The 12,063-nt window shown below is 29.6% G+C and overlaps 1 protein-coding gene across 1 annotated transcript in view; it reads left to right on the top strand.

The window, feature by feature from the left end:
- The window catches only part of LOC145280270 (uncharacterized), a 60,824-nt gene that overhangs the window by 35,755 nt on the left and 13,006 nt on the right, over nucleotides 1-12,063 (top strand). The window contains exons 5-6 of the mRNA XM_080132046.1: nucleotides 9,833-9,885; nucleotides 11,564-11,602. Of these exons, the coding sequence (XP_079988172.1) occupies nucleotides 9,833-9,885; nucleotides 11,564-11,602 (92 nt within the window). The remainder of the gene's footprint in view (nucleotides 1-9,832; nucleotides 9,886-11,563; nucleotides 11,603-12,063) is intronic.

Genomic DNA, 12,063 nt, shown 5'->3' with positions numbered 1-12,063 from the left:
ATTTATTTCATTTGTTGGTGTTGATCGAAGAATTACGGATAACGTATGTCTTAAATCTCCTGCAAGCAATATTACTGCATTCCCGAATCTTCTGACATTGCCACGCTAATCTCGCAAGGATCGATCAATTATGTCAAGTGACATTTTCGTGCCATTGTGCATTCATCCCAAAAATAAGTTTGGATTTATACAATATTTTCACATGCTTGATATTTTGGAGATATTGCATATAGGACTGTTGATAAATTAAATGTTTAATGGTTATTTCAAAGTTTGAACAGTTAGTAAGGTCGCAGCTATTCCAGAGGAAACAAAAGCATGGGCTATGTCATTTTGTGATCGAATGGCTGACAACATCAATTTAATTAAGAAGGTTTTACGAGTTCCTGCTGTTCTAATTGGCAGAATAAGATAAGAGGGATTAGAGAGGAATATACGGAGATAGAGTTAGAAAGAGAGAAACTTTCTATTAGAACTATAAGTAACTTAGGTGACTAAAATAGAATTTATCTATGTATTGACAATGCCTTATTCGCTGTAGGCAATTTAGGTGACTAAAATATTGTTTTCCCATATTTTGACAATAGCTTAAATAATTTAAATTCACTGTGAATAATTTAGGTGACTAAAATAGGACTTATCCACTGTAAGTAATTGGGGTGACTAAAATAGGATTTATAATTGTTTGCAAATGTCTTATTCATTGTAAGTAATTTGGGTGACTAAAATAGAATTTATTTATGTTTGACAATACCTTATTCACTGTAATTTATCTGATTAAAATAGGATTTATCCGTTTTGACAATGCCTTTTTCACTGTAATTTAGGTGACTAGAATTGACTGAGAAGGATTCAAGTACGATATACAGAGATAGAGATAAAAAGAGAGAAAGAGAGAGGGAAAGAGAAAGAGATAGATAGAGAGGATTGAGCGATAAAGACAGGGAGACAAAGAGAGAAAGATAGAATATGATTACTGTATACACAATAACCCTTATCCCCAAGTGGCCCTTGGACCTTGATAAGTGGAGAAAGAATTAAATGATCCTAATTATGATATAATAAAATTATTGATTTTTATGTAAATTATAAAATTATGAATTCCATCTACTAACTAACTAACTAACTAACTAACGAATTAATTTTATGCAAACAATTTTCACTACATAAATATATGCAAATAATGGGGGGAAATAAGTTCAATCTAGCGACTGACACCCTTTCTAACTCAACAATAAACAATTACATATGCAAATAATAAATAAAATATTTATCAATATTCAAATTTTATTTTTAGCTGCAATATTTTAAGTCTAAAAAATTCTTATTAGTTACTTTACTAGAATATCTTGTTCTTTACTTTTCCAGGTTGAATTTCTTGTCCTTTACTTTTCCAGGTTTAATAAAATCTTAAGAATATTACTTTTCATGCGCGCATTTTTCGATATAATATAATTATTGAACTATTCCTTCTATGTGGATGAATATGAAATATTTAAAGTTTCTATTTTCTTTCTCATATCACGATAAAACACAGGTATATATATATATATATATATATATATATATATATATATATATATTTAAATTTGTCTCTTTATCTTGCAGTGACTTTTTGGACACTTTCTATATTAGTTTCGATGCTGAAATTCAAATAAAGATAATTTCACCACCCTTATCAGATTCTGCATGAAGTGGTTAGACGTGGTTGTTTAATTATCAACTGTGTGTGAACACATTCAAGTTCATATGATATAGATTTCTGACCGAATAGTTTCAAATTAAAAATCAATTATTCGTTACTGGTCGTCTCAAGCAATTTATGAGATAATTTCATTTTCTTGTTTCTCAGGTTAGAATTAATAGAAAATAGTTTTATTTATATACTTGTCCTGATTAATTTTCACAGTCAGACAGTGAAAATTGAAGAGAATATAGACATTTTCATTTGGTTGTTGTTTCTACCTTTGAAGAATACGTTTGGTAATTTACGTCATCAATGTTTCGTGTCAAACCGACACTTATAAATATTTCCCACTCCCAGTTAAATTCAAATAAAATAACTTGTCATATGGCTTGATGGAAATAGCGTGGGCTGATGCTGTCAAGCCATAAATACGCAACCTCTTTGCCCTTACTAATGGCCTGTTTTAAGCTAAAAAAATGTTCAATTCGTGTGTGAAAAATGCATTCATAGCAACAGACAGTCATTATATAAAAAAAGAAAACTTTTAGATTAAAAATTAATGTGATGGTTGTTCGATGGTTAAACCAAGATGTATGTCTATTACTTGTTATGTTTGAAATCTATTTGAACCTTTCTTATTACTTCAATTAATGGAATTATAATACCTCTTTTACTAATAAAGGTTTAGTATAAGTGCCATTTTCAGATGGAACTTATACTAAACCTTTCAGATGGAACTTATACTATTGCTTCTATGATGAAATAGTGTATGAAATAAAGACATTGAAATACAATGCATATACTAGGCAACAGTCCAGCGTTACCCTGTCGTAAATATTATATTTTAGTTCATGCGGGTTTCGTATTTATTATTATATAGCCAATTCTTTATTGATTATTATCAAATGTATAGAAATAATTTCAAAAGTTATGAAAAAAAAACATATGACTTGGGTTTCATCTGCTAGAATCGATACCAAAACGTTTAACTTGTCACGCCTTATTCGTTATTTTTCGCTCCAGCGTCGTAACGGCCTGATCTCTGACAGATATGAAAGGCTGAACATTTAACGACTTTAAGCCATGAATGTGTTGTTTTGCACATGCGCAAAAGTAACATCAGAAGTAGCAATTCTATTAGATTTACTCATGCCAAGGTTAACTGTTTACTTTTGAATTTGTAACTCTTAGCAGCTACTTTTACAAATTAAATACAAATTGAAATCATCACACAGGTTGAAATTCCTCTATATGTAAATTCTAAAATCTGGAGACAAAGGAAGGAGTTTGATAGGGATTTTCTTCACACATACAGAAAAGGTCACGTATAAGTGCGTTTGCTAGAACATTTTATTCTATGCACGATGTAGAAAATATGCATAAATAGGACTGAGCAAAATATTTAATGCATCTAATTATCCAGTAATTACGAGTCAAAGCTCTCCGAGCATAGTACCACTTCTTTCTTGACCGACAGTTCAAAGTTTTAGCAGATAAATAAATATAAAATCCGTGAATTCGTAAAAACAATTATTCTTGGAAAATTCGTTTTAGCGATTAAAGCGAGACAAAGCAACATTTTATATGAAGCTTGTGTTTAAAATAAAACAGAGGAAACTTCAATTGAATTTCTTAGTAAAATATCAACAAGTGCTTTGTCAAATTATCAACATGAATTTAGGTATTTGTTTTCTCATGTAACGTTATTATATTTCGTTGAATGATTACAAATCTAATGTATTCGTAGCGATGCATTTAGAGGAACATGTTTACATTAAACTAATTTTATTTTCTAAACGTATGCGAGTTAGAATCTATGTTCCATGAAAAATTTATCAAAATGTCCATCATCCATTAATTCTGTTATGGAAACTGTATGCAAAAATCTAATTAAACTATTACAGAAAAATGTTATGTAAATGCTAATAAAAGTACAAACGAAATTAGAAAGTAAAATCAGTTGTAAGCAAGAAAGAAAACAATTGTTTTAAAAACAAGTTTTTTATACAATCACACTATTTTGTTTGGCAACTTTTTTTTTATTTCCAAACATATTCCATATTGTAACAATTCATACACTTAATTGAAGCCGTATCTTTATTCACACATGCAAAGACTTTACTAATTATACTATTAACATGTCAATACTCACGACGAATTCTGATAGAGTTAAAATCTTGTTTAAAGAAATCTCGCCCCAAAGTCTTTGACCCCAAAGTATTTAGACATAGGATAAGCTTTTTAAACGGGTTTTGCTGAAAATTTGGCTTCCAAGGGCCAAACATCAAAACCATTAAACAAATTTTGTATCTAAATATTTCAAATTTTACATAAAGGGTAATCGGACTCTCAGCAAGCGTTTTAATCAGTTTTGAGGCGAAAATTTTGCTGTCAAGAGGGCAGAGTTGAAAGAGTTGAGCTTTGCAGATTCTACCAAACTCCTTTGCCAGTTTGGGGTCTAAACATTTGAAATTTTATATGTAGGTTACTTGGACAAGGGGCAAACATTTTCATTTAAAGTGAGCATAAAACAATAAATGTTAAGGAATCAAAATTCGGGTCAAAGTGAAAAAAATTGACCTCTGCGCTCTCTAGCAACTTTTCTCTATGGTAGTTAAGGAAGCCTATTATATAGATTTGCACACTTTATATATATGTATACGCATATGAATATATATATATATATATATATATATATATATATATATATATAAAAGTGAACGTGTGCGTGTGTGTACATTTCCCTACGCAATAACTCTGTCAATTTTAAGCCTACAGATTCTAAATTTGATATATATGGTACTGAGATTTGGGAAAATCGATGTGATTGGTTTTCGGACAGAAATTTGGCGATTAAGGGGTCAAAGTTCAACGATTTGACCTTTGAGAACTCTACCAAACTCCTCCGAAAATTTTCGGTCTAAACACATGACATTTTAGATATTGGTTCCTTGGACATGGATCTAACTTAACTTGATTAGAGCCTAAAACAATAAATATTAAGGGGTCAAAGTTTAAAAAAATTACAGTTACTTTTTGTTTGTTTTGCTCGGCATACACCCCCAAACACCCGGGCAACGCCGAGCACCCATTGCTAGTATATATATATATATATATATATATATATATATATATATATATATATATATATATATAAAATTATTTTTTTTACTATAATAATTAAATACCTACAGACACTAGTGTTTCATCCTTTTGGGATTCTCCAGTGCAGGGTGTCACGATTAACACCAGCCGAACGATTCGAACCCCACAACACGAGACATCTCTTGCCCTATTAGCGGAGACCTATCCATTCGGCTGGCATTAACCGCGTGAAATAGCGTTGAATTTAAACATTTTAATTTTTTTAAATGTTCATTACGTCAGTCAGAGAGTGATCTAATCGTTATACGATAATCAATGCATTAGAGCTAAATTAACTGACTATTCAGAGATAGTAAAAGGATATTCAGCGATAGTAAAAGCTTTTTAGTCGGTTTGGGTAGAAAAATGATCAAAGTTCAAAAGATTTTACCGTTGCTGTCTTTAGCAAACTATAAAGCCAATTTTTGGTTTAAACATTTTAAATTTTACATAACGGGTATTCAGACATACAGGAAGCTTTTTAATCAGTTTTATGCGAAATATTTGCTGCCAAGAGGTCAAAGTGAAAAGAGTGGACTTTTGTAGACTCTACCAAACTCCTCTGCGAATTTTGGGTCTAAACATTGGAAATTTTAGATGTCGATTACCTGGACATGAGGCAAACCTTTTAATATATACATATGCCCATAAAGTTATGAACAGTACATAGCCCCGAACAAAGCCAGGCTGAATTGCTAATATATATATATATATATATATATATATATATATATATATATATATATATATATATATATATATAATAGCTTTATGCAGCCGAGATTATCAGGTCAGATTATTTTGCGGGGCGGAGGGTTTAGTCGTATACTATTATCGAAGCACAGATTATCCTAATTATACGATTATCCTGAAAGCGAACCACATGAGAGTATAAAACACAAAACACATCCATGTTTATGAAAATCGCACGGGGATTTTCATAGCTTAAATAGGAAATAACTCTCATAGCTTAAATAAATATAGCTTACTTCCGTGTTCATACGAAACTAATGTTGGCTAATAATCATTAAAAATAAATTAGAGTAAAAATTTATGAAATTAAAATAAAAATAAATTAAATAAATTAACTTTAAATATTTCCAAAGAGAACAATAAATAAAATTCAGTACTAAAATCATTACTTTCGTGAAGTTAATTATTAAAATAGTTTTTTTTATTTAATATACAAATAAGTTTACTTCTTTAAAATACTTGTTTTTTAATAAATATCATATATAAAAACAATACTGAATTAAAAACGTGTATAAAACTCCATTTTCAGTTTGAATATTTACTTGTGAAACAATGTTAATATACAATTAATATTTTAATAAAATAGTGAACAAACAATAATACAACGTAATTATAATAGTTGTACTATATCCCACCCTCTCTCTCCCTCTCTCTCTCTCTCTCTCTCTCTCTCTATATATATATATATATATATATATATATATATATATATATATAGTTCTCTTCAGAATATTCCTTGAAATAAAGCAATTCTAACAGACATTTTGGGAAAAAATCGAAGAACAAATTAGTAAAATTTTATTTTGGTTGAATGATTTTCAGGATTTAGTTTGATAGAATTCTGTGAAAATACAAATATTTTCATATTTTAATGAATGAAATAAACATGTATAATTAGTTCAGAACTACTTTACAAAATACCAAGACGTTGCGTAATTTTTATTAATTTAGACCTGGAAATCGTAACCTCATATGTGATAAAAAAATTAATAAATAAAATAACAAATATTGCATATGGCGATGACAAATTATGGAATATAAGGCTTTACTTTGATAAAATATTCACATGATTCAACGAGTATAAAGAAAAGAATTATTGATATGGGAATCAGCAGTGAACTTATTATAGAAGCTAACAAAGGCATCAAACAAAATATAAAGAAAATTATAAAACTAATAAATGCATTAATTTTAAAGCATATGTAACTCATCTTTAGCTGAGAATATTCTCACCGGCATAGAGGTATCTAAATTTAGTTCTCTCTTTGTAGATAATAAATTAGTCATAATGCATAAAACAGAAGAACAGCTCATCAAACCCGATCAATAAAATTGGATGACTATAAAACCCATGTATTATTTCCTACATTAAATCGTTTGCAGTTCAAGGAGCAACTAGTTATTTTGGTAAGTCCCCTCTTTCTTATTATGTTTTAATTTCTGTTTTCTATTTTCCGTTTTTATTAATCGCCGTTGTCGTTTAAACCGCTTGCTTTGCCTATAACATAATCGACTTGTTTAGGAAACAAATTTAAAAAATAGTAAAAGTGACAAGAAAAAAACATTATTGTGACCAGAGCTAACGATGTATATTTAACATATTTTCAACAATTGTATTAATATTATTATTTTTTTAATTTACTTTTATAATTAGATATAAAGATTGCTACTCAAAATATCGTGAGAAAAGTGACGGGTATATATCAAAACTTGCATATGAACCCTCAAGAGATTAAAATGTTAAATTAACTCTCAATCAAGAGATTAATAGTTTTTGCAAAACAAGCAGCATTCAGGAATTGATAGTGTGGCACTATGGAATTAATATAAGAATGTTTTACTACTATTCAAAGCATGTCACTATATGCAAATTGCTAACGTATTTTAACAGCAAAACATTTAGCGTATTATTATTATTATTATTATTATTATTATTATTATTATTATTATTATTATTATTATTATTATTATTATTATAATAGTATGCTTTAAGAAGAATATCTGGGAAAATCAAGTAAACATCTACAAAATATGCCAAATATGTAAAGGAGAACATTATTTACATTAAAGCAAATAAATATTTATATTTTCATTTTATTTTACGATATTACGTCGTGAAATTCATTGTATTTGAAGAAAAAGCAGTAAAGTATTGCTCTATACTGGATCGAGGTCGCAATTAGATTATTAAGAATCAAGCGCTTCCGCCACTTCTCATCCCATTTTGTGAATTTTAGATTTTTAAAAATTTTATACTAAAAAATAGAAAATCAATGTTCTAAATTTAGACATCATATATATATATATATAAATAAATATATATGTGTGTGTGTGTGTGTGTGTATGTATATACATGTATATATATATGTCTGTGTGTATGTGTGTGCGTAAGTGATATATATATATATGTGTGTATGTGTGTATGTGTGTGTAAGTGATATTTTCTCTGTATGTCTTATAAGGAACGGTGTCTAGCAAACTTCTGTAAATTATTAGGCTACAAACCTGAAATTTGATATATAGAGAATTGGGACTTATGGAACAAATCCAGCTTCGTTTGCATCCGGTAAAATAGCTGCTTAGAAGTCAAAACTTAAAAGATGTGAAGCTTGTATGCTTAAGTTGACATAAAGTGCTTCTTGTTGTGTGCATATATATACATATATATGTATGTATGTGTGTGTGTATATATGTATGTGTGTCAGTGATATTTTCTGTCTGTCTTATAAGGAACGGCGTCTACCAAACTTCTGTGAATTTTTAGGATACGAACCTGAAATTTGATATATAGAAAATTCGGACCGATGGAACAAATCCAGTTTCGTTTTCACTCGGTAAAAATAGCTGCTTAGAAGTCAAAACTTTTAAAATTTGAAGCTTGTATGCTTTAGTCGACATAATGCGCTTCTCTACGCATGTACAAATATACATTCGTGCTTTAATTTTTAGAGTTGTCATATTGATTTGTTAATCGCTTAGATGCAAACTAATTAGGCTACATGATTTAGTTTCGATTCTTGTTGATGACTACAATATAATAATCAATTGAATATTGGCTCTGTACCACTACATATGAAATCTGCATGAATTAAATATCGTATTTAAGCGTATTTTACAACCGGGCAACGCCAAGCGGCCTGCTAGCATATTGTTATACATTTTTTACATATATCTTAGTTTATTGTCACATGGGCACCCAAATATATTGTTTTTTAACTTTCAAAATCACAACTGTGTAATATTTACAAAGTATGGACAAATGATGAAATCATATTTAAGCGTATTTTACGACCGCCCCCCCTAGTGCTTTTATATAGACATATATCAGCAGGCCAAAAGTAGGAAAAAAAAAACAGATTGTCATCGGTGCGTTTCCAAGATTATGCGTACAAATCTAAAACAAAAACAAAAACAAAATCAACTTTTAATCTATGTTTAAAGTGAACAGAGCAATAATATTAACCAATGTACTTTACTGAGTTCCAATTTATATATTGGCATCATATTTTTCCTCGAGTTTTTTCATACTATCGTAGATATACACTGAACTGAATACATCTCAACTTTCCCTAATGGTTAGGTGACCTTTTTATTGGAACTATGCTACTTCGATGAACAGGAAATACTTCAAGGAAGAAATGTAACAGAACGCGAAGGTGCGTATGCAAATTCAGGCGAAATGATGTCACAGTAAGAAAACTGAAGACTATAAAAAGAAGACACGTGGATCACGTTCCAGGTCACATTAGAGGCGTGAATGACGTTCGATATGATGTTCGAGAAGACGATCACGTGAGGGACGTCACAGAGGTAACGAGATAATGAGGAAATAAATGCCGTTGTACAAAGAAAAGGCGAGTTGAAGCTTTTCTATTATTTGTCCGCTTTGCTACTGAGTTATAATGTGTTTAGTAACGCTACAGAAGTAAATCCAAATAAAGTCTTGCTCCAGAAGATGGTCTGTTGTATAACAAATTGATTCTATTTTTCTATGAGGTCCCTTGTTTCTTCCGTTTTCTCTGTCCCCATACCTGTTAAAATTAACTTATTGGATAATTGATGATCAATTTTCTCGGTTTAATGCCTATTGAAATGCTGCTATTATAAGATTCCTGAATTATATTCATGATTAAACATGTTCGAACACTATTGAAAATAAATAACAATAATGGTGTAAATTGTTTCCCGTATTTGTAATATTGATATACACTTTTAAATACTATATCCTTTAAAATTGTACTTTAGTAGAATCACGGACAATATGGCCGCCATGTTGTTGAAAGCAGTTGCAGTCATTACAGGTAATATGAATGAATAATTAAAAAGCCTTTCTTTAATAACCATTTTAAAATCATTTTGTCAATTACAAGATTATGTGTCAACGCTTTTCATCTAAAGAATATTTTATTGTAGCATTTTGCTAAATAAATAAATAATATAAAATACATTACAACAAATAAGTTAACCTCTTAATTTCTTTGATTACAAGCTGCTAATTTGTTATGACCTTTTTATAGACCAGGTAACATTTGAGTAATTATATCCAAAGCATTTAGTAGTCCTTTTATATATATATATATATATATATATATATATATATATATATATATATATATATATATATATGTGTGTGTGTGTGTGTGTGTGTGTGTGTGTGTGTGTGTATATCCGGAGCTGCTACTTTATTTGGATCCTGTGTCATACAAGCAAAATATTAAGTAATTATATTTTAAATATTTAGTAACCCTTATACACACACACGCACGCACACAGACACACACGCACACACACACACACACACACACACACACACACACACACACACACACACACATATATATATATATATATATATATATATATATAGAGAGAGAGAGAGAAAGTTATATTTATATCGATCTTGAACTAATATTGCAGTTTTGTGAATCTCCAAATCATTGGAAGTATAATAAAATAATCGACAATTTCGGTACTTATATAGGTGTTGTTAATTTGCATACTTATTTATAAACAGTTTATAATAAATTAATATACTGTAGTATATACTGCTAATTTGTATTGCATATTTATTTATATATATGCTATAGTTTTATCGTTAGGATTATTATTATTATTATTATTATTATTATTATTATTATTATCATTATTATTATTATTATTATTATTATTATTAACAATATTAAAGTGATTTAATAAAAAATGATGCCGTTTTAAAATCTTCTTTGAATCTCATTTTCATTTATTTTCAAGGGAGATAATTTATCTGTGCACATTCAGCATTAGTAAAAGTATGATATGGTTGGGATGCTGGGAAAAGATATTACATTTAAAAATAATGTGCTAATGAGTAGGAATTAAAAAAAAAAAGACTCCAGATTATATTGGAAATTAATTTTTGTATTACATTTTAATGGAATGTTTAGTGATCGCTGGTTCTCGTATCATAAGAGACCATCATCCTAGTCATTTCTTTCATTCTATAAATGAATTAAACGTAATTTTCCCGTGTAATTTTTTAGGTAGTGGGTTGAGTCTGTTTTGTGTTCCCAGGACTATCTTCTTTTTGAATGTTGTACTACTCACACCCATTACTGTTTCCTAGGTTCTTCCCATGTAATGCCTCCTATTTTTTGGAGGGCGTAATTCTGTATTTGTTTTATTTTCATGTTATCATGCTACAAGGCATAATATCATCCGTTTCGGATGGCTGCGATTAGTGTTCGTTTGTTATGATATCATCTCATTCATTATATTCTATTTTGGAAGTTAGTTTTGTATATGTTCGTTCATTAGACTTGAACATAATATCTCTCCTTTTCTTTCTCTCTCTCACTCTCTCTCTCTCTCTCTCTCTCTATATATATATATATATATATATATATTGATTTATTGATTGATTGATTGATTGTATGGACCTAACTCAACATTCGAGTTGTTCTTTTATTTCGATTTTAATATGAACAATCTTCTACATTCCAGTTATTGCTCTTTGTACACCAACCCAAGCCGTCCCTTCAGGTGCGTATACAGTTTGGATGCCAAAAAGTTCGAAATATAAACTAGTTAGATTATAAAAAAAGAGCTAATAAAATACTCTCGTATAATAGTAATTGGAAAAATTATGTCATTCATATATAACTGTATTGAAATATCGACCAAAATCTAGAAAACAACGATTATAATTTTAAGACTCATTGAAATATTTAGACTTAAACCGCTAACTTTTTTTATGAATAACCTATAATCGTCAGTGCTACTTTATGGGACATAATTGCAGGGATACTATGTAGGAAGTTGAGCAGAAAGATATCCGTTTACATAACAGTTTAACTTTTGCATGTCAGTACAGTGGGAAAAGCAGGAACCGAAAGGGAACTCCTAATTATTAGAGTCGAAGGCGTCTTGGCACCTAGGGATCTCTACTATGTGGAAGTGGGATTTTGCTGCTTGTTGGGTTTGTCGGGTGTATTTACGTCTAG

The sequence above is a fragment of the Euprymna scolopes genome, chromosome 1 (assembly GCF_053919585.1).
Source record: "Euprymna scolopes isolate OS-2025 chromosome 1, ASM5391958v1, whole genome shotgun sequence".
Taxonomy (NCBI): Eukaryota; Metazoa; Mollusca; class Cephalopoda; order Sepiida; family Sepiolidae; genus Euprymna; species Euprymna scolopes.
This window is presented reverse-complemented; position numbering and strand designations above follow the sequence as displayed.